The sequence below is a fragment of the Callithrix jacchus genome, chromosome 2 (genome assembly GCF_049354715.1).
Source record: "Callithrix jacchus isolate 240 chromosome 2, calJac240_pri, whole genome shotgun sequence".
Lineage (NCBI taxonomy): Eukaryota > Metazoa > Chordata > Mammalia > Primates > Cebidae > Callithrix > Callithrix jacchus.
In genome coordinates this window covers 67,184,543-67,208,259 of record NC_133503.1, presented here as the reverse complement: position 1 = coordinate 67,208,259, position 23,717 = coordinate 67,184,543, and the positions used below count along the sequence as shown (strand labels likewise).

The following is a 23,717-nucleotide window of genomic DNA, read 5'->3' as shown; positions in this document are numbered from 1 at the left end:
CTGCTAGGGGAAATATTTCAAAGTATTTCAGTAGCTTCACCCACCACCACCTATTACCCCAACGTGGCTGAATCTGGCCACAACTCTTGGTTGATTTACATTAAAATACTAAAAAATACCAGCTCTCCCCTCATCTGGGTAGCACTTTCAAGCTAAGCCTAGCTAAGAACAGAAAGCACCTCTTAAAATAATTGTGAGTTTGGACAACTTTACTGCAATAAAACAAAAGTTTAATTTAATTCAGAATAAGAGATAACTCTTCAATAAAATATATAAAATTGTACAAGGCACCCTTTCAAAGGGACAAACGTATATTGGAGGGAGCAAGAGATGGACAGGAAGGTGAAATACCAGGAAGCTTAATGGGCTGTTTGACAACCCCATTTTCACCAAGTCAAAACATGGCTTTACCTTCTGCCCACAACATGTTAAAAAGTATATAAACTTTTCTAATAAGTTTAGGATATACAATAGGTACGCACACAGAGAAAGCATATTTTTTTTCCTTTCTGGATCTACTAATTGTTCAGTATTTAGCATATAGGTAATAGTTACAAGATACTCATTTTTTAAGCAGAAAATTACTATTACCCCCCCCCACACACACACATCCAAATCACCTTTGCAATTCGTGAGAATGAATGTACCTAGTATTTCTCAGAAACCAACAATTCCTTCCAACAGGCTTTAACCTTTTACTCTCCAATTATCTGAAATGAAGTTAGCAACAGCCTTGAGAAGAATTAGGAAGTATTTCTATTTTTCACCTCCAGGCATTCTCAGGATTCTTCTCATCCCAGTTATTAGTCTTATAAAAAAATTTTTTTAAAAGAAAAACTTTAAAAATGTGTGTGTTGGGGTGGTGGTGGGGAGGGGGGAGATAGGAATAAATATGGTAGTATATAAAGGTTTCTTTTAATGCAAGTAAAATGCAGAAATGTGATGTGTCCCCTTCACTTTGAATAATCTCCCCATATCTAATACTTTCTTTGTGTATTGTGTCTAATTCTAATATTTCTTTTCCATAAGCAGAAGTCAATAATCCCAATAAAATCATTGACTTTAGCAAATTTTGCAAATAATCTGTATCCCTCTTTAAGAAAATACAACAAACAGACTTATGCAGTCTCTTTCAGGAAGGTGATATATAGAAAAAAAGCACATATGTATATAAACTTTGCCTTTTAAAATAATTTGAACTTTTATGTCTGCTGTATAAAAATGTATTATATTTTATTATATATATATTTATACATAAAAACCGTCAGAGCCAATCTTTGTGAAAGGAGAAGGGGGCATCTGGAAGATCACACCAAGAAAACAGGGCTTGGTGCCTCCGCCTAAAGAACAAATTTCAACTTTGTCGTGTGGCTCTGTCAGCCTAGCCGCTTAGGGTGGTGCACGCAGGGTTTGCAGAGCAGGAGAATTGGCTTGTACTGCCTTCTTGGAGAGTAGAACCCTTCGAAACAAACATTCATCATGGAGTCTATTGATCTGGTCTTCCTTAGGACAGGTGGTACATGTTATATCCCACTGGCGTGGCATACAGTCCCACGGGCGGGATGGGAAGCACAGGTCTATGGAATGGGTAGGATGCTCCGTATATGGATGCTGCCTGCAGGGGCGAGCTGATGGGGAAAGGGAGACTGAAGCTGGAGGGCAGCATAGGTTTTGCAGCCATTTTCAGCTTTTCCAGTTCTGCCTCCTGCAGTCTTTTCGCCTTGGCCCTTCGGTTCTGGAACCAGATTTTAACCTGGGTCTCTGTGAGGTTCAGAGAGCTGGAGAACTCCGCACGCTCTGCAATGGAGAGGTACTGTTTCTGGCGGAACTTGCGCTCCAGAGCAAGGAGCTGGGATGTGGTAAAGGGTGTGCGCGGCTTCCGATTGGTCTTGTGTTTCCTCAGGGTGCAGGTGGTAGGGCTCATATGTCCTAGAGATCAGGGAGGGGAGCAGATTAGCAAAACAAGCTACGTCACATTAAAATAATAATATAAAACGCCTGTCCCCCCATCATCTCTCTAGGTTTTTTCCTTTCCAGCCTCACCTCTCAACTGAAAGCACTTAGCTTTAAAAAAGAAAACAATATATACATATATATATATATATATATATACACACACACACACATATATACATGTAAACATATCTATGTATGCAAAGACATTACTTTGTTTCATCTTTGAAAAAGGTACCTTTGTCAAAATTATGTGTGTTTCTTAGGGAGGAGATGGACTATATATAAATGGGTAAGTTGCTTCACTTTTAAAAAATGAGTCTTTTAACAAAAAGTTTGGAAATCTAATGGTGTAATTGAACCTTCTATATGGAAAACAAACAGCATTAGAGATAATAGAAATAGAACATATACTGTAAGACAAGGGAATCAAGTGTTCTGTGAGAAATAAAACTCTTCTGAGCATAATTTCTCTTGTCTTTAAAAATGAGAGGCCAGGTTCGTAGTTATCCCAGCCTCCCTTAGATATGGAGACAATCACATATGAGAAGGAAAATAAAAAAGGTCTTAGCAACTGGGTTAGCTGTTTCCCTTGGTCTCCTCTCTGAACCAGAAAAAGTGGATTGCATCAGCATATTTATGAAGGATAATCAAGCAGATAAGGTCTGTGGTAAATTAATAGCATCTTTGAATTTGGGGGCAGTCCCATGCAATAAACAACCACACAGCTGTCACTGCATCCAGTCCACAGATTATAAAATCTGAACATCATTTTACAGATCTGGATGTGGATAAGGTTCTTGGCTGGGTGCTTCTGTAATATAAACTTTACTAAGACGAAGGGAAAAATTAGCTAGCCCATAAATGTAAATGTCAGGGGAAATCATGCTGCCTCCGAATTGAGAGCACGTGATGACATCTTAGTCATCCTCTCTACCCATTCTATGGCTTAGGGCAAATGTGTAAATGATTAGTTTGTTATGGGGAAAAACAAGCAAAATAAAGGTATGCCAACAGCATCCAGACTCCGCATTTAAAATGGAGCCGTGTAATTCCCCAGCATTAACTAACTTTCGGCTTGTCTTCCTCAAAGATGCGTGGGTGGAGGAGATAGAGCTGTGGCGATAGAATGCTAAACAATTTTCCGCATTTGGCTTTTATGAGCTATGCTAATTTTCCAAATGTAGCCGCAGTATTAACTCCAATGTACTCCTGGGAGAATGTCACATTTCTTGTTTAGTCACTTTGGTGGCCCAAGATAGAGTTTACACTTCATACTTGAAGGTGACACAGCAGAAGTCCAACCCAGCCTCCATTTCCAACAAGAGATGGATCTGTCCTAGTGTTCCACTATTACCCATCACTTTACTGACTTAAAAAGAGGTAAAAGACTCTGTAATCAATCAAAGAACAGAAATCTGGGAAAGGGAGGGGTAAGAAACTACCACAGAAGTCTTTACTGCTGCATATGCTAATCCCTAAGTTATCAGAGAGCTGGGGAGCCAACTTCTTAATTTACAAATTAACAACGCTGCCAAGAGACTCTCAAGAGACCAGCAAAATTCTTGCCTTTTCAAATTAGGCCTGGCTTTCAGGAGGACCCAAGGGTCTCAGCTAAGATACCAAGTTGCTAGTGTGTAGATACCTTTGCTCCTCGCTCTCTGTGGGATTTTGAAGCAACTACAACCTGTAAAGGGTAATTCCAGCTGCTCCTACAGATTCCATTTGAATTATGAAATCCAGGTGACTGAGATCACACATGTGTATCAAAACCATGAAGCTATGAGGCTTCCTCCCAGTGCAACACTCCCTACCTCTCCACCCCCCCCCCCACCCATTTTAAACCAGCCAGAGGAAGGATGCGATTATATAAGGCAAAACAGCATTTATCCCACTTCCTCCAAATAACAAAATCAGGCCCGGGCGGGTAGCTCCCTCTCGCCCCAGGCTCCATCGCCTGGCATTCTCAGGACCCGCTGCTCCGACCACAGGGCTCCTGCTGCCACCCCCAGGCCCAAAGCATCAACAACTCTTTATGGGTGTGTGTGTGTGTGTGTGTGTGTGTGTGTGTGTGTGTGTTTTACTTTAAGTTCCGGGATATATGTGCAGAATGTGCAGGTTATAAACGTTTTTCTCAGAATTTCCAGCTCTTTTCAGAGAGGTCACAGCCAGGGCCCAAGGTTGCCTTACCAAGAGTAGGAAAACTTGAGTACAGCCAGGGATGTTTAGAGGGCTAGTGGGTTGTTAACGTCCCAGACTCACAGGCCTAAGGATGGCAGGCTTCCCAACCTCTGGACACTGCTCCATTTTGAGCATAGCCATAGGCTATGTACTCAATATCTGTTAAACAAATTAAGTCTTTTAATTTTCTCAGCCTCTACTTCACTGTCAATAAAGTGGGTAACACTAATCCCTCAATGTGGTTCAGAGTACTAAAATTTTAAGAGTGCCCAGAGCCTTGTCTGCCACCTGGTAGGTGATCATTAAATGGTCCCAAGCTTTTTTTTTTTTTTTCTCTTTTTTGTCAGGCCTAAACTGCGGATTCCTCTCTGAACTTTGCTGAAATGTCCTCAGCTGTTAAGAGGCCGGCTGCTGCCCTACAGAGGAGATAAGATAATACCATGAATAGTGCTGTAAAGCACTATGCAAACTTGAGTTTAAATTCTCTGAGTCCCTTAATCTCCTCACTCTTTGAATCTTTCAGAGTTTCTAACAGGGTGGAGAAAGACTGCCAGAGGGGACTGCCATTGACGCCTGGGTGTATGTCCTTGTTTTGTTCACAAAATACAGTGCGTCTAGTCTTGAGGGCTGAATGATGTAAATAGTGAAAGGATCTCTCTCAGCTTTGGAGAAAGTCCCTCCACAATCCCCACCCTCACCTTTCTTAAAGGTAGGAAATGGGGTGGGGAAAGGGGGAAATTAGGAGGTAGAGAAACCATAAAGGCCAAGAGATAAAAGTAAGAGACTGTAAAGAACGACGTCTCCAAATTGTAAAAGGACCCAGGGACCAAAAATGCATGCTAAAGGGGAGGAGAAATCCCTGCAGCCTCGCTTGTAGAAGTAGGGTACAGGAGCGGACCTCCACCTAGTCTCTCTGGGGAGAGGAAGCAAAAGTAGTCAAGGCACCAAAAAGAGGATCAGGGCGTGGACACCAGGTCCCCCTGGCCAATCAGTGGTTGTTGGTAACCTGGGAAGGACAAGCAAAGGCCGTATTCTTTAAAAGCCTCAGCGTCCACGTCTGAAAAACAGGGTAGTCACAAGTCCAGTATCTACACTTGGGGGTTCTAGAGAGATCTCGATCTGGTGAGCTAATGAGAATCACTTTGTAAACTCTCAAGCCCTACTGGAATGCGGTTAATTATTACTGTGAGCCAAGAAGAGCCCGCGCGCTTCTGGCCCCAGCCCGCTCCCGGCGAAGCGCACAACCTCGCTGGCGAGGTGCCGGCTGCGGAGACCACAGGGAGACGTTTCCTCCCAGCACCCGTCTCTGGTGCCACCGTCCCTCCGTGGGATCCGGCTTCGACACCGGCGGGACTCACGAAAGAAAATGGTTTCTACTCAATGTCTGGTTAAGCCCAGTTAGCTCATCTTTAAAATGGGGGCACACCTCTCAAAGTTTTGAACCTGTCTGGTTCCTGGCTCATCCAAGTGCTCATAGAACATGGATCCATCTCCTTTACTCCCTAAGAAGAGACCCCGGGGAACAGTTAAACAAAAACCAAGTGGCAGGAGCGCAGGACCGAGGGCTGTAGAAACCGACCACCAAGCGACCCCGTAAACCCAGCTGGGTTTGGCTCTAGAGCTTAACAATCTGTAAGGCGAGGGAGTCTCAGACACACACAGCGCGGTTATTATCCAGAGGGTGTCTTGGATGCGGACGGTGCGCCAAATGCCCCGGGCACCAAAGGGTCCAGAGGCGCTGGGCTTACTTTCCCGGGAGTGGAGCGCACGCAGAAGGGTCTCGGTATCCCCAGCCGGGAACACCGTGACCCGCTCACTCCAGTACCCCGCGCCACCGTCTACCCCTGCCCCGGCCCAGGGGCGCACTCACTGGGCGGCGGCGAATATCGGCCGGATTCCTGCATCCACGCGGCTCCATCTTCTGCGTTTTCCGACTTGACCGAGGCAGTTTCGAAGGGCTTGACCAGCGGCCCAGGGCTGTGCGCTTCCCGAGCGCCGTGCCCCGGCAGCAGCAGTGGCCGCAGTGGGGCCCCGGCCGAGGCGCTTTCCGCCGGCCGCGGGGACGCCTCCTTGGGCGGCTTCTTGTCGGACATGAGCGCCTCCACGCTGAAGGGCAGGCTGGAGACCTTGACGCGGCGCTCCTCCGCGGCCCCTTCGGCGCCCCCAGGCCCGGGGCCCGGCCCGGCCACCACCGCTGGGCCCTCCTCGTCGGACGAAAACAGGTCATTGCCTTTGGATGGAGAAGCCATGACTTCTCTGCCCTACGTAGCTCCCAACGCGCGACTCCGCTGGCAACCCGGCAGCGGCGACTCAAACTTTTTTGCGGGGGAGACGGGAGGGGCGCGCTGGGAGCCGAGCCTTTCCTCCGAGGGGAAGTGGGAGACGCGCGCAGCCAATCCGCGCCGGCTCTGGCGCTGACGCCAGAGACGCTCGTCTCCGATTGGCTCTTCCGGAAGGGGCTGGGCCCTCCTTTCTTTCTTTTCTTTCTTTCTTTTTTTTTTTTTTCTGTTTGAAATAAATTAGGAGTTAATTACAGGAGCAGTCAGCAGAGTTGTTATTAGGCGATCCCTGAAGGGTTATAATCACGCCGAAACTGAAAAGCCCGAGACCTAATTAAGAACGATTATTTAAAGAGGAAGTTCGCCGAATCCCATTTCTTCTCTTTTGACCCTTCTTTAAAAGGGACCCCGCGCCCAACCCACTCTCCCTCTACCGCCAGAATACGTCAAAGATCCGCAAACGGCACTGCAGAAACATTTATGAAGTCCCTACTATGCGTCAGAACTGGCTTACTTTACAACTTCAGAGAGTCGGTGCTGAAACTCACAGGCCAGTATCCCTGTGAAAATAAATGTAGGCACTTGGAAGAGTATCTCGCCACTAGCCAGCGCTCGACAGCGTCCGCTCTTATTTTCATAACTCTTTTCCCTGGAAAAGAGGGGCCGGAAGGAGCCCGAGAATTGGTCAGGGTGCCTCTCTCCCAAATAGTTCGGAGTGGAGAATTTAAATTAGTTGTCCCCATCTCTCACTAGAAAACAAATCCAGCGCACTTTAAAAAAGTTGAAACCTCTGTGTTTGTCTCCTGAATCTCCTTTCTGAGCGAGATCTGGCTGGATCCGATCTTTTTCTCAAGACAGTACAAATCTGCGTTCGTGAGTTTGTTCGAGCCGGTGTTTGTCGTTTGTGTTTGAATGCCAGTGTTTGCCTTGGAGGGTAATGGGGGGGGATGAGGGGGATGGGGGGAGGAAAAGTCGCCAATATCTAGTGCCTCCCTCCAGTTTGCAAGTCTCAGAAATACCGACTTCCAAGTTTGCACACCCTAGGCCTACAAACCATTTTGGGAAGCATATTTTTATTCATGGCACCTGGTTTTTTATAAAAGCATACATGTCTCCATCCCACCCCAAATTATACCTTCGGTAATTCCTTCCCAAAGCCTTAGTGATGACTCTCAGCCTGGGGAAGGGGAGAGCAAGCGTCGAGGCACAGAGACCCTGGATCTCTCCACGGGTCCGCAGAAACGCCTGGCCTAAAACGATAGCTTCAGACGACTCTTTCCAGGTTACTGCTGTCTTTTCCTATGTCTGAACGATTATCCCGCGACGGACGAGGTAAATAGGAAGTTAGCCGGCTCAGGACCTCGCCGACAGCAGATGCTTGGTAAACATTCCCTAGAGTATTGGAGGGAAGAGACATTGTTTTTTAATTCTTTAAATGACCAAGGCTTGGAGGCTACCTCCCAGTTCAGGAGTATTAGAAACTTGACCCCTAGACCTACAGACCCTTAAACTCTTCCCAGTGTAGTCTCTGAGGCACTGTTTCCTTCACCCCAAACCTTTCCCTGAAGTGAAACTGTGCTGGCCCGGAAAGAACTGGAAAAAGTATTAGAGGATTAAAAACAGTCTGCACAGGCCAGTTAATTCGGTTTGATTAAAGATGATCCTGAAAAAGTAGAAAAGTAAATAAGTCCTAAACATAGTCTTCTAAAACTTATGAGTTTCTCTCCCACTATAAAAAATATGCATACTTTTTCTTAACCAACTGGAGGCAAAAATAAACAAATAAACTATAAAAACTATCTGGAGATGTATGCATTTTCCCCTTGAGTCATACTTGGTGATAGTTGGTTTGATATGCATCTCAAATACAGTACAGGTAAATCCAGATTAAGTTCTGTGCCTTCTAGATGAACAAGGCAAGGTGCAGGTTATATATTTTGGAAGCAAATCTGAAATTCGTTTAGCTCTCAGCTGCCAAAGTTTACAGAAGGGTTCAACTTTCAGTTAGGCTGAACGCAGCCAATGTTTTATAATTATTCCTGAAAACTCCTTGTTAATATCTGTCAGCTATAGGACACAGAGGCTCATTCCATTGAAATTCGAAACAAAAATCAATACCACTGGAACTCCTTTATTTTAATGAACTTCTCTGGGAAAGGAAAGCCAGATCCCCTTTACTACTCTGGAACACTACAGTTCAGGCTGAGACAAATAAATTATAAAGCCAGGAAGAGGAAAGCAGGAATAAAAAATAACTGGTGTTCAAAATCAGAGTGCCAAGCTCTGACCATGAATAGGAAAGATGCTGAGATCGGAACCAACCTGCTCCTGGGTTCTCTGCCAGTTCCCTTCCCAACTCTCTATTGAGTGGACACAAATCGGGAAAGGGGCTCACTTCTGGGAAAAGGCTGGAACCGCACCACAATTCTACCCCTTTATGGAAAGCCGCAAGTCTGCATTTGCTCCATCCTTGGCTACTTTTTCAGAACGTTTTATTCACCTTTTTCTGGCGGAGTGACCTTGGGCATTCTAAATTGCTTCCTCCGGCCAGCATTTTATTAATATTCAAAATGAGAGATAATAATCCCTAATTCAATACGGTACCTAAAGTCACTAGAAGGCACTGGAAATCCATTTTAAAAACCTTATGTATATCAAAAGCAATCACTATGTATCGAATGCTTTCTCCCTGCCAAGTATCGAAAAATAAGGTGCATCGCCCGCTTTCACAGAGTTTACGGTAGGTTCTTTCTAAAATTCCCTGGGCTGAGAATTTGGCTCGGTCTGAGAAGTGTCCTGGTTTGGGGGACTCATTTAGCGGAGGATTGGCTTTGTCACGTAGGAGGCACTCAGTAAATGTATGCGTAGCTGTTATATTTGCTAGCGAAAAGTGAGGTTCCAATCGGAACACAGCCACCAGGAAGCGTCAACTCTTAAGGATGCTTTAGTGCCTGGACCTATTCAGGATCTTACTTATTTCTTCAACACACCACTGCTAGCAGATTATTTTCTCCATTTCACAGATGAAAGCCTAATGCTGGGAAGCACTCATACTTGCCCAAGGTCGCGCAGGTAGAAGTGGGAGACCTGGGAATCCCCCCGCGCGGCTGAGGCCTCAGAGCGCAGATCCTCAACCCTGCCCCTTCCCGCGCCTCCCAGGGCGTGTTACATTGGCCAGGCCTTTTCTTGAAGCAACCGCGTTAAGCGCGCCGCGAGTCCCGAGGAGAAAACACTCCTTGCAAACTGTGACGCGCTGCGCGCAGACCTCAGCGTTTGTAACCCCGAGGGCCGAACGCTGGATCCCGGCGGCTAGAAAGGGACGGGGGAAGGGCAGCGAAGGGGGCTGTAGACGGGCCTTGGCTTCGGGCAGGCGCCAGGCGCGGGGAGATGAAAGGCGGGCTCCGGGGGAAGGGGCTGCGCCGGGTGACCGGCTCCAGCCGCGCCGGGCGCCCCGCCTCCGCCCTGCCCCGCCCCCGCTGCCCGGGGCAGAGGCGGCTGCCCGCGCCGGAGCCGCGTTAATTGCTCTCGGCCCCGGCACTCAGCCTGCGCGGAGCCGGGACAACTTCGCTCCAGGAGGAATGACAATTCGCCCTAATGGGACAACCTAGCTCCCAGAAGAGTGACAATTCCTCCTAATGGGCGCTCGTTAGCGGCCTATTCTACCCAGCCAGGGTATCAGAAGCGGAGAGACACGCGGGCGCCAACAACAGCCAGGAATTCCAAAATACCGGTCACCGCCCCCCACCCCAGACATTTGCTGTGTGACTTAGGCCAAAAGGCTGCTCCTCTCTGAGCTCATTTTTTCTTACCGTTGTGTTGCGGAGTGGGAACGGGTCGGTCTCCTGGTGTTTAGAGAGATCACTTTCCGAGTTACACAGCCGTGGAAGTCGGGTAGGCAGGTATTGGGGTAAACAGCTGGAGGTTTTGGGGGTACAAATGCCTTGCTTGCAAGTTCTGCAAGCCCAAGCTGGTTCTTTCCTGTTCTCCTGTTCCGCCCCGCCCACTAAGGTCCTGAATCGGGACTGATTCCTGAAGACCCCCGCCAAGCCCTCCACAGCCAAAGCCTGCGTTTTCTCCCCATTCCACAGATGAAGTCGTCCAGGCGCAGAGAGCAGTGAGGCTGGCCTGACTTCAGCAGTGGTAAAGCCTAATTCCCCACCATGCCCGTGGAAGACCATCACAAGGATGAGGGTAGTGGAGCTAGTGGTAAAAGAAGCTGCATCTCCTGCGGGTCCCACAGCCTGGAAAGAGGGTGGCGAGTTGTTGGGGACAGCTAGTTCCTGGAGGCAGCAGGTGTGAGGGGAGGAGTTGTGGGTCCGCCTTCTTTAGTTCTGTATTCAAATCCAGACCCTACTTCTCACCGTTTTCCACCATCACCTTGCTAGGTCTTGGTTTCCCTTTTCCGAAAATGGGGATGCTAATGCCCAGTCCACGGGGTTGCTGGTGAGAACTAGGTGAAAAGCCTTACAAAATACCGAGGAGCACCGAGTGTGCTGAAAGCAGGGACTGACCCGGGAGCCTCTGTTCTCCTAGAGCTGAACTGGCTTTAAGTAAGGTTGAACCATGCATTTCCTGTGAGACTCTGGATAAATCACTTCACTTTTCTGCGCTGCAGATTCCGCATCTCTAACATGAGAGTGCCTAGTATTCAGTTAATATTGGATATTATTATCATTTAAGTCATTATCGATGTTACTTTTTTTTTGAGACAGAGTTTCACTCTTGTTACCCAGGCTGGAGTGCAATGGCGCAATCTCGGCTCACCGCAACCTCCGCCTCCTGGGTTCAGGCAATTCTCCTGCCTCAGCCTCCTGAGTAGCTGGAATTACAGGCACGCACCACCGTGCCCAGCTAATTTTTTGTATTTTTAGTAGAGACGGGGTTTCACCACGTTGACCAGGATGGTCTTGATTTGTTGACCTCGTGATCCACCCGCCTCGGCCTCCTAAAGTGCTGGGATTACAGGCGTGAGCCCGATGTTACTTTCTACTTCCCTTTCCAATAGATCTTCCTGGGCATCGTGCACATTTGAAATCGAATGATCCAATATTGGATGATTTGAGGCAAGGGACTTTCTGGAGCCTCTTTTTTTTTTTTTTTTCTTCTGTAAAATGGGAATGACTACTCACCTTTTGAGAAGGAAGCAGATTGGCAGATCTATCTAGGGAGAGGTGGGGATTAAGGGAAGAAGAAACTGCTTAGGTTTAGACAAACAGCAGGTATTGTCTCCTGTCTCCCAGCCTCTGGGCATGGATCACTGGCCTCTTCCCAACCCCTGTCTGATTGGAGGAAAGGTCTCAGGAGCAGGGCCCAGGCTGGTTTGTCTGCAGAGAAAGACTCAAAGGGCTCCCTGGAAGAGGTGGTTTCAGGAAGCAGGGTGGCTGCAGCCCTAGGGAACTAGCCAGGTCACCCAGGAGGACACCTAGGTGATCTTGCTCTGCCTTTCACAAATCTCTGCCCTCCCCCACCCCTTCAGTTTACCCATCTGTAAAACTAGAATAACTACCTATACAGGACTGAGCAGAGGTGAGGTTTTAATCAAGGTTCAATAACCGTCAGCTGTCTCCCACTTACCCCTCAAGCAATCCTTTGATGTTTGGGCCCTTATTCCTCCTGAAGGAAGAAAGAATTGAAGCTTAAGGCCTGATAAGGTTTTCCTCACAACTAGAAAATACCTGGCAAAGATGCAAATAAGGATTTGGCTGATTCTAAAATTTATGTATTTTGCCTGCAGCAGAAGTTGCTGTAAATGTGAGAGGGAAGGCATCTGGAATTGCTCACAGCAATAAAGTATCTACTATTTCCATTTTCTTCCAACTTGACAGATGGGCTGTTGAGTCTGGGATGGGCTTAATCACTAGCATGGACACACACGCAGATTGCTGTCAGCCCTAGCACTCTAGATTATGGCAAAGGGTATTCTGGATTATGGATTCCAAATAGTTTAACAGAAATCTCAAATCTGTCTTATTTGGTGGTCTCCAAGCTGTTTCAGCTTCAGAATGCAACAGACTACACGTGGAGAGGATGGGAAGAGGATGTTTGAGGGGTTACTTAATAGGCATAATTATGTTTTTTAATTAAGACAGATAATCTCTTCCAGTTGCTCCACCCGCTTCTTCTAGTTGCCTGGTGGGGAATGAGCAGGGTTTGCTTTATTTGGAGGATAAAGACAATTAGAAGCAATTATTCTAAGTGTTGTTAGTCATTTTGGGGTGAGGAGTTGGGGTGTTGGAGCTGAGCGCCAGGTTTGTGCCAGCTTTTGGAGGGAGCTGCTGGTCACCATCTGCAGGAAGACCTCTTGCCTTGGTAATCAGAAAACAGTGCATCTTAGCTTTACTTATTTGCAATGCTTTCACATCCAGAACCTCACTGGTTATGGGGAGTGTGAATTTCCCTCCTCCCTTTCTGCCTCTACCCCTTCCTGTCTATCACCCCATTTCACCGCCTAGGTGAAATGTAGGTCTGGAAGGGGAGGCCAGTTGCCAGAGGTCACAGAGGGAGTTCGGTAGAAGAGCGCATCACATTGTTTAGGTTTGGCTGAAATGCCCTGCGTCTTATAGGGGCCCACACTGGTGTGGAGACCATGCCTTTTGGGGCCTGGCTCCATAAAGACCTGATTTGGGGGCCCCAGGATTTGTCATGGGTTCATAGCGCTGTGTCCAGTGCCCAGAAGAGCCTCTGGCATGGTAAGGGGCTCAATAACTATTTGTTGAATAAATGAATAAATCCAGGTGGTGTTGGAGCCTGCAGGGTGACTCACTGAAAGGTTGCCTTCACCAGTGACTCGGAATGAACCGTGAATTATGAGGGCTGCTCTCACAATTGTAGCTAGTGCTGGTTTGGATTTTTGCAGGGCAGGGGCAGAATTTCAAACTGTCCACGGGAAAACTGAGTGTTAATTCCACCCCAGACCCAGAAAGTCACTAGACTTGCAATTAATTGTCGCATTTCTCCATAACGAAATTACTCATTTCACAGATGGTCAAGAAGTGGGGAGGTTGTGCTTACCCAAGGTTTTGTAGCAACTAGATGTTTCAGTCAGCATATGACCACAGGTGAATCTGACTCCAGACCCCTAACTGATTTCTCTCCATCATCCCTAAGATTGAATTTCTCTTATCCTTGGCTAAAATCAGCCAGAGACGGGCTAGGTGCAGTGGCTTATGCCTGTAATTCTAGCACTTTAGGAAACCAAGGCGGGTGGATCACCTGAGGTCAGGAGTTCGAGACCAGCCTGGCCAATATGGTGAAACCCCCTCTCTACTAAAAATACAAAAAATTAGCTAAGTGTGATGACAGGTGCCTGTAATCCCAGCTACTTAGGAGGCTGAGGCAGGAGGCTCACGTGAATCCAAGAGGTGGAGGTTGCAGTGAGCAGAGATCCCACCATTGCACTCCAGGCAATAAGAGTGAAACTCCATCTCAAAATAATAATAATAATAATAATAATAATAATACTATAAAATCAGCCAGAGAAACTGGACATCATGCTGTTATCTTCGCCCATTCGCTTTAGTAATATCTTCATCTTGCCACATGTCTTTCTATATGAAGGTGTGTTTCTTTCTTTTTTTTTTTTTTTTTTTGAGATGGAATCTTGCTCTGTCTTCCAGGCTGGAGTGCAATGGCACAGTTTTTGGCTCACCATAACCTCCACCTCCCAGGTTCAAGTGATTCTCCTGCCTCAGCCTCCCGAGTAGCTGGAATTACAGGTGCCATGATCCGCTAATTTTTCTATTTGTAGTAGAGATGGGGTTTCACCATGTTGGTAAGGCTGATTTCTAACTCCTAACCTTATGATCCGCTTGCCTTGGCCTCCCAAAGTACTGGGATTACAGGCGTGAGCCACCGTCCATGGCGAAGATGTGTTTCTACAACGAAAAAAAAGACTCAAATGTATTTAGAATTTTTTTTTTTTTTTTGAAACGAAGTCTCGCTCTGTCACCCAGGCTGGAGTGCAGTGGCACAACCTCGGCTCACTCACTGCAACCTCTGCCTCCTGGGTTCAAGCGATTCTCCTACCTCAGCCTCCAGAGTAGCTGGGATTACAGCACCCACCACCACACCTTGCTAATTTTTGTATCATTAGTAGAGACAGGTTTCACCATGTTGGCCAGACTGGTCTTGAACCCCTGACCTCATGATCTGCCCACTTTGGCTTCCCAAAGTGCTGAGATTACAGGTGAGAGACACTGCATCCGGCCCAAACTGGGACTTTTTCTCTTTGTCACCTTTCCACAGTTTTTTGTTTTTTGCAAATTCATGGTTTTTGCCAATGAATTTGCAAGTCTTTGTGGAGAAGATAGGGAAAGTGAAGGGAAAGGACCTAGACGCACACCCCCACCTACTCACATCCACCCCCACTGCCAAGAAGGAAGGGTTCTGATCTCCACATCACTCCCTTTTGGGGTGACTTTGAGTAGATCTTTCTGCCCTCTGAGTTCCTCATCTCCCTCACTAGCAAAAGGAGGGGGTTTAGTTGCATTTCATGTCTGCTCTGGTTCTATAGTGGTTCTATGATTAAAAAAAAAAAAAAAAAAGAAGTGGGTGAGGCCAGGCATGGTGGTTCACGCCTGTAATCCCTGCACTTTGTGAGGCTGAGGCAGGCAGATCACCTGAGGTCAGGAGTTTGAGATCAGCCTGGCTAATATGGTGAAACCCTGTCTCTAAAAAACAAAAAATTAGCTGGGCATAGTGACCTGTGCTTGTAATCCCAGCTACTGGAGAGGCTGAGGAGGAGAATCGCTCGAAGCCGGGAGGCGAGGTTGCAGTGAGCCGAGATCGTGCCACTGCACTCCAACCTAGGTGACAGGGAGGCTCTGTCTCCAAAAAAAAAAAAAGGAGTGGGTGAAAAATACAGCCCCTGTTCCTGTCTACCACCAGGCTGACTGAGATTTCCAGTTGGATGGAAGGATCATAGGAGTCAGGCTGGGGAGGTTGGAACCCCAATTTTTTTTTAATTTTTGTTTTGTGCCCAAATTTTATCCTGTGTCCAGTGTGACTTGCAATTCCCCCCACCTCTCTGAGTAGGACCACATTCTCTGCATTAGAAAATGGGGGCCACTGGCTGGTCTCGGTGGCTCACGCCGGTAATCCCAACACTCTACAAGGCCGAGGCGGGCTGATCACCTGAGGTTGAGAGTTGAGACTAGCCTGACCAACATGGTGAAACCCCATCTTTAAAAAAAAAGAAAAGAAAAGAAAATGGGGCCACTAATCTCTATTTCAGGGGTTGAGAAGAATTAAATGGGATCATGGATACAAAATGCAAGGAACATAATTTCTTCTGTTTCCTGTTGCAGCTCTCTCATTTGAGAAAGGAGGGAAGTTTTGACTCAGCGGATGGGAAGACTGGGAGGAAACCAGATGGATCATTCATTGTTAATGACAAAATTAGAGCCAATGCTGTTGGTGTGGACAGTTGCAAAGAGGCTTATGAAAATTACACTGCCAAAAATCCTCAGGGCCTTTTGGGCAGCACAAGAAAGCTTTGCCCAAGTGGTGGCACCAGCTTTTCCCAGGAAAATGATTTTGGAGAGTCTCGGGACAGGGTATGAAGTAGCATTTAAGCATGAGACGACGAAGGGATTTCATTTTCAACGTCTCTTAATCCTTCCACTTTACTCGGGAGACTGCCTCAGTACAACTTTAACACCACGAAAATAATCGCCAGTGTCCCTGGGGCCAAAGCACCCGGTTTCAACCTTCAGGAAACCACAGCACCAAGCCAGAAAATAACCACACAGTGTTGCTTTCGCTTTACTCGTTTTCAGAGTTAACCTGGCTAAGGTTGTTAAGTAATACCATGGCAAATTTCAGGTTACAAATTATTGAGTGTTAAAATGAGAATTTATTTTAAGTTAAACATTAACTAAATAATAGCACTGTTGGTCCTCGGATAAAGCCCACAATCAGAATGATTGTTCTTAAGAACAATTGCAGAGGTGGATGCCTGAAATTGGGGTTAACACTGATTTAGAGTAGCGACACTGCATTGCCAACAGCACAGAATCTGGGTGGAATCCTGCCCCACCTCCTTCCAGATGAGTGGCCTTGGGCAAGTTACTTCCCCTCTCTGAACCTTGGATCCCTTATCTATAAAACTATGAGGGTTGTGATTATTCTGACCTCCAAGGTTTGAAGGAAGAATTTACTGTGGAGATAATAGAGGACCACATTATGATGATGATGATGGAGATAATAGAAGCCTCCACATTTTCCTGGATGCTTGGAGTTGTTAGTATCATTAGTAAACAGTGAATTGGTGAATTTGGTCAAAACACAAACTTATTTACACTGAACCTAGTTATCTACTAGCTGAGTAGTACTTGCAAAAGAGGGGAGGAAAACATCACTATATCCTTTGTTTCACTGGCTCATCTTTAGGGCCTGGATATGGAGACTGCCATTCCCCTAGCAGGCATTTTTACATTATCCATAGAACATCTATACTGTGTGGTCAAATTAAGATACACCTAAACTGCAGGCCAGGCATGGTGGCTCATGCCTGTAATCCCAGCACTTTGGGAGGCCAAGGTGGCAGTACCACTTGAGGCCAGGATTTCATTGAGACCAGCCTGATCAATGCAATGAGACCTCCTCTTTACAATAAATAAAACAATCAGCCAGGTGCGGTGGCAAGCGTCTGTGACCCCAGGACTTTGGAGGCTGAGTGAAAGGATCACTTGAGCCCAGAAGTTTGAGGCTATAGTGAGCTATGATTGCACCACTCCCCTCCAGCCTGGGCAACAGAGAACTTGTCTCAACAAAAACCCCAATGAACAAAAGGCCAGTTGCAGTGGGTCATGCCTGTAATCCCAACACTTCAGGAAGCCGAAGTGGGTGGATCATTTGAGACCAAGAGTTCAAGTACAGCCTGGATAACACAGCAAAACCCCATCTTTACAAAAAATACAAAAACTAGCCAGGTGTGGTGGCACATGCCTGTAGTCCAGCAGTTTGGGAGCCTGAGGCATGAAAATTGCTTGAACCCAGGAGGTGAAGGCTGCAATGAGCCTAGATAGTGCCACTGCACTCCAGCCTGGGTGACAAAGTGAGACTCTGTTGCTAAAACAAACAAAAACACAAAACACAATACATGTAAGTTGCAAACAAGATGGAAAAACATTTTTACTTTTACTTTTCATAAATGATTAAACGCATTGCCTGATGGGCCCTTTTCCCCCTTTCTTTCATCCTCCCTGCTGTTTCCCACATTTCTTCCCTCCTTCCTTCAGTATCTGTGTGCTGGGTTGGCGCTAAACCTAGAATGCAAAGACTACCCAGACAGGTTCTTGCCCTAAACAGTCTTCCACTCCGGTGGAAAGACAGATCTATCAAGTACCCAGTTACCCAATACCGATGTTAAAAGACTGCTCCAGGCTGGGCGCGGTGGCTCACACCTGTAATCCCAGCACTTTGGGAGGCTGAGGCGGGTGGATCATGAGGTAAGAGATTGAGACCATTCCCGGCTAACATGGTGAAACCCCGTCTCTACTAAAAATTACAAAACTTAGCTGGGTGTGGTGGCTCACGCCTGTAGTCCCAGCTACTCGGGAGGCTGAGGCAAAAGAATTGCTTGAACCCAGGAGGTGGAGGTTGCAGTGAGCTGAGATCACGCCACTGCACTCCAGCCTGGTGACAGAGCGAGACTCCGTCAAAAAAATAAATAAATAATGACTGCTCCAATGCCAGACTTATGTCGCAGAATTCGTTTCTTTCTTGCTCACCTGAAGAGAGTTTATTGAACATTTCAATAAGTTGCCAACAGTTAAAAATCAGGGGCTTCCCACAGAAATCTGGAATCCTGGCTTCTCTACATCAGTCTGAAGGAGGGTGGCCCTGGGCTCTCCAGGGCAGGTTCTCTAGGTGGAACCTGCAGACTCTAGTGGCCACCACCCAGGCATTTGAAAGTGCAGCCCCTGCAGCAGGGTACAGTGGAATGTGACACCAAAGGGTGTAGGGTATGTGGGAGCCTGGAGTGGGACTGATGGCCCCTGGGAGGCAGGGGAACGCTGTTTGGAGGAGGTGGCATTTGGGCCAAACTTTGAAGGAATTTGGCAGGTTGAGAAGGAGGAGGTGGTTTCTGGCAGAGGGATCAGGAGATAAGAAAGCAAGAGAATTGAAATGACCTCGTCTGTGTATTTGGGTGCTAGGCAGAAGTGGGGAGTCGGGGCACAAGCAGGCTGAGAGGACAGGTGGAGCAGGGAGCCAGGCCTTGGAAAGCTGTGGTGAGACCGTGAAGGGTTTTTTCTTTCTTCTTTCCCTCCCCCTCCCTTCCCTTCTCTGCTGTTTACTTTTCTTCTTTCTTTTCTTTTTTCTGTCATCCTATCTTAAATGACTCTTAGAATTTCAAAAGCAGTATGTGTTCACTATGACCAGTGAAACAAATCAAAGACATGAAAGCAATGAATAATCTCCCTCATCTTCTCTTCATTCTGCCACCCAACATAACTAGTATTAACAGTCTTGGCTGGTCTTGGCTGGGTGGGGTCACTCATGCTGGTAATCTCAGCACTTTGGGAGGCTGAGGCAGGAGGATCTCTTGAATTCAGGAGTTTGAGAACAGCCCGGGTAACAGAGGGAGACCCCTGTCTCTACAAAAAAACATAATTAGCTGGGCGCCATGGCTCACACCTATAATCCCAGTACTTTGGGAAGACAAGGCAGGTGGATCATGAGGTCAGGAGTTCAAGACCAGCCTGGCCAAGATGGTGAAACTTGGTCTACTAAAAATACAAAAATTAGCCCAGTGTGGTGGCAGGCACCTGTAATTTCAGCTTCTTGGGAGTCTGAGGCAGAGAACTGCTTTAACCAGAAGTTGGAGGTTGCAGTGAGCCGATATCACGCCACTGCACTCTTGTCTGGGCAGCAGAGTGAGACTCCATCTCAAAAGTAAGTCAATAAATTAAAAAAATAATTTTTAAAATTAGCCAGGTGTCTGCAGTCTCTGCTACTAGGGAGGCTGAGGTGGGAGGATAGCTTGAGCCCAGGAGTTCAAGGTTATAGTGAACTATGGTTGTGCCATTGTACTCCAGCTTGGGCAAAAGAGTGAGACCCTGTCTTTAAAAAAAAAAAAAAAGCAATCTCATGTGTATCATTATATGTTCATCTCTGTATATAAACACAAAATAGCAGATATAAATTCTGAAAGGTGGGAATTGATGGTGTCTTTGTGCGTTTGTGTACCTGCATGTGTGACATGTGACTATTTACCTACCTGTACTACTTGCTTTTCTTGTTTAACTCATATCCTAGACATTTTATCCTGTCAATCAATTATAACCCAATCCATTCTTTTTATATTCCATAGTAGTGTCATATTGCTATGCATTTAACCATTTCCTCTTATTGATGAACATTATTGTATTTTTTGTCCAAATTGTTACTGCCAACAACAATTCTTGAAAGAAAACTTTGCTAACTTTCATAATTAGACTCTTATTTATTTATTTTTTAAAGATGGAGTTTTGCTCTTGTTGCCCAGGCTGGAGTGCAATGGCACGATCTCGGCTTACTGTGACCTCCACCTCCTGGGTTCAAGCGGTTCTCCTGCCTCAACCTCCCAAGTAGCTGGGAATACAAGTGTGCACCACCATGCTCGGCTAATTCTTTTGGTATTTTTAGTAGAGATGGGGTTTCACCATGCTGGCCAGGCTGGTCTCGAACTCCTGATCTCAGGTGATCTACCCACCTTGGCCTCCCAAAGTGCTAGGATTACAAGTGTGAGCCACCATGCTGAGCCACACTCTTATTTTTAAAGTTTAATTTTCAAAGCTGAGATTGCCAGAGCCAGATGTGTGTATTTTTAACCTGAGTGGGCACGGCTGGATGACTTCCTAAAAACCCTGCTCCACTGCACATGCTGACTCCCAGTGTTGTTTCCCCCCTCTCTGCCCCCACTGGAGATCATTGCTCTGTTTTAACTTCTGCCATAGATGGTTTTGAGCAGGGGAGCAATAGAGTTCTACCATACCTCTTTAAGAAACTACCTGAGGGTGGGGCATGGCAGCTCACCCCTGTAGTCCCAACACTTTGGGAGGCCAAGGCGGGCAGATCATTTGAGGTCAGGAGTTCAAGACCAACCTGACCAACATGGAGAAACCCCGTTTCTACAAAAAATACAAAAAAAATATCCGGATGTGGTGGTGGTTGCCTGTAGTCCCATCTACTCGGGAGGCTGAGGCAGGAGAATCACTTGGACCCGGGAGGCAGAGGTTGCTCTGAGCCAAGATCATGCCATTGCACTCCAGCCTGGGCAACGGAGTGAGACTCTGTCTCCCACCACCACCCCCCAAAAAAGAGAAAATAAACTATCTGGAGAAGCATTAGGGAAACTACTAAAAGCAAAAAGAGGAGGTTGCTGCAAGTCTCCTGAAATTGCTGACAAGTCTGGAAGAAAGGAGTGGCATCGGAAATGGAGAGGCAGGGAGGAAACTGAGTGACCTCTGGAACACATAGAGATGGTACCTAACATGTCCCCAGACTAGGGGGAGGCTGCTCTGGCATTGCAGGTCTGATTGCATGGTAAAGGGATGGGGAGTGGCCTCTCCTCATGCTATCTTCATGGTACTCATGCTCTTCCCTTGCCACCCAAAAGTTCTGTCCTCAGAGTTCCTTTTTTTTTTTTTTGAGACAGGGTCCTGCTCTATCACCCAGGCTGGCTTCCAGTGGCACAATCTTGGCTCACTGCAAACTCCACTTCCCAGGTTCAAGCAATTCTCCTGCCTCAGCCTCCCTAGTAGCTGGGATTACAGGCATGCAACACCACACCCAGCTAATTTTTATATTTTTAGTAGAGACGGGGTTTTACCATGTTGGTCAGTCTGGTCTCAAACTCCTGATCTCAAGTGATCTGCCCGTTTCGGCCTCCCAAAGTGCTGGGATTACAGGCATGAGCCACCAAGTTCGGCCCAGAGTTCACTTTCAGTAGCCCCACACACCTGAGTCCTGGGTCGAGGCAGCAGTCGACTTAGAACAGAAGAGCTGTGTTGCTCCATCCACTCTGGGTCTGGGTAAGAGGGCAGGGGAGGGAGGGCAGACAGATGTACCACTATGCAGGAAAAGCCTCGGACACAGCCTTGCCAATGGAATCCCTGGGGACTTCACAAGGCAGCTGGATAATTAACTGTGTTGTTTCATGTAATCCTCACTGATTTGCTTTCTAACCGATACAGCATTTGGCAATGAGTGTGTTAGAAGCAGCAGCAGCAACGGAATTCCCAAGGTTTGAATTCCTACAAAAGGGCCAGGTAGGACACACTGCTGATACTAAGGTTAGAGTTCCTATTAATGCTCATGGGAACCTTTGAGAGTTTCTTTCCAGCTCTCTTTGCCCTCTATCTTTTCCTGTTTCCCTCTCTTTCTTAATTCCTCTGGTTCTATCCTTCTCCTCAACCTGTAGAAAAGATTTATTTCCCCACAGCCCTCTGTAATTTCTTTGAGCTCTTGGACAGTCCTGAAGCCCAGGTTTGGGGTCATCTTTTTCTGAAGGATTTCTCCAGACTCTGTGGGAAGCTGAGGCAGCTCTTTAGGGCCTTGGGAGAACAAGAGATTGCCATCAGTACAGAACAACCTGTCCAGCCAGCATGTTTGCTCCACCCTTAAATGGACCAAGAGAGTATGGTAAGTTTCCGTGACAATGGATCCCTCTGACTTCATAATCAGCCCCATTCTCAATGGAGCAGCATATGGGCAGCTTGGACCCAATCACTGATAGTTCTACTCTTGGCATGAGCTCAGAACTGATTCTTGAACAGTCACATGGATCTCCAAACTCATGGACAATCAAATTGAAGAATTTAGTAATAGCAAACCTGGGCATTAAAATGTGAGAGGTGGAATGGAAATTAATGACCCATTCTGCCTTTGTCAATAGGTCCTCAAATAAAAAATATTTAGGTCTTCTCTTGGAAGAAAAATACATTTGCTAGCTTATTAGTTCTTACCTGGACATCGCTGCCATGGGAAGACTACACACCTCAGAGTCAGACAGAAATGTGGGGCTGTGTGGCCTTGGTTAAGTCACTCAACCTCTCTGATCCTCATTGTTCTTGTCTTTAGAATGGGAGGTAATCACACTAAGCTTGAAGAGTTGTTGGGGATATTAGTGATAAACTCAGCAAACATTTGCCTGTTTGGGCACATAGTAGGCATTTTAATAAATGGCAGCAGCTGGGTGTGGTGGCTCATGCCTGTAATCCAAGCACTTTGGAGGCCAAGGCTGGTGGATCACCTGAGGTCAGGAGTTCAAGACCAGCCTGACCAACATGGTGAAACCCCATCTTTAAAAATATATATATATAAAAATAAGTGGCAGCAGAGGTTTCTGAAAACTATTGACTGAAATGACTAACAGAGACCAGCTGACTATTTGAGGAGGAGGAGGAGGGGTGATGGGAATTGTTTCTCGGCTCCCACCCTACTTCATTTCTGAGGCTGGCTATCGGTTACCTAGGCGATCCAGCACAATGCAACCTGAGTGCCGGCAAGAACAGTGCGCAGCTGTCCCGGCTCCTGCGCTTCGTTCACGGCTCAGGATGAAGCCAACTTGGCCATGTGTTGACATCAGCAATAAGTCAGCTCTTGCCACTGGCAGAGGCTGCTGGGGCCAGAGATGAAACTCCCACGGTGAGAGGGAACTCAGAACCAGTTTGTATCATATTAAAAATAAATAAATAATAAATGAATTTTTAAAAAGTTTAAATACAGCAACAACAACAACAACAACAAAACCTTAAAAAAACAAAAGTGGGTTGGTGTCCAGGGCAGGGGAGTTCCACAGCTTTGTTTATAAGCATAGTAAAAAATAAATAAATGAAGAGAGAGAGAGAGAAAGAGAGAGAGAGAGAAGTAGCCTAGAGCATCTTTTGGCTCCCCTCTCTGTTTTTCATGGAGCATGTTTCCCATTACAACCGGAAGTGCAGGCCACACATGGGCAGAAAGAAAATATGCAGACGGGAAAGTAATTGGGGGTGTTGGGGTCGTGGGATAAATCTGTGAGTTCGTTTTCAGAATCTTCTTGAGTGCTCCATTACTTTTACAATTAAAGGAGTTTTAAAAAGTCAACTCTAAGTCGAATTTGGCTGGAACGAACTTATTCTGTTGTCATGATTTCCCATAGAATGTGTCTTCCAATGAACTCCAGGAAAGGACTGTGGTCATTTTCATTACCTTGCCTCCATTTTTCTGCGATCCATCTCCTATGCATCCTGCATGATCAGGTTTAGTCAGAATCCTGGCACTGATTTCAGAAAGGGTTCCCTTGCTGGCCAGGTGTGGCACATATGGAGGAGGAAAAGT

The 23,717-nt window shown here is 46.6% G+C and overlaps 1 protein-coding gene and 1 long non-coding RNA gene across 2 annotated transcripts; one reads left to right on the top strand and one right to left on the bottom strand.

The window, feature by feature from the left end:
• Positions 1-205: 205 nt before the first annotated feature.
• Positions 206-6,421, bottom strand: MSX2 (msh homeobox 2). The gene is made up of 2 exons (XM_008990698.5): positions 6,005-6,421; positions 206-1,929 (listed from the first exon to the last, which is right to left on the bottom strand). Exons 1-2 carry the CDS (start codon positions 6,381-6,383, stop codon positions 1,505-1,507), a joined length of 804 nt encoding a protein of 267 aa, XP_008988946.1. The 5' UTR covers positions 6,384-6,421; the 3' UTR covers positions 206-1,504.
• Positions 6,422-9,710: 3,289 nt separating this feature from the next.
• Positions 9,711-18,191, top strand: LOC118151341 (uncharacterized). The gene is made up of 3 exons (XR_008479297.2): positions 9,711-10,304; positions 10,422-10,553; positions 15,719-18,191. It is a non-coding gene; the product is annotated as an uncharacterized LOC118151341 (long non-coding RNA).
• Positions 18,192-23,717: the final 5,526 nt, after the last annotated feature.

What these genes read in the sequence shown, in the direction of transcription:
- MSX2 (XM_008990698.5), bottom strand. Translation starts at nt 6,383, where the DNA reads ATGGCTTCTCCATCCAAAGGCAATGACCTGTTTTCGTCCGACGAGGAG. An exon ending in CCGATATTCGCCGCCGCCCA is followed by an intron (nt 1,930 to 6,004) that starts GTGAGTGCGCCC and finishes CCTGATCTCTAG; the next exon opens with GACATATGAGCCCTACCACC.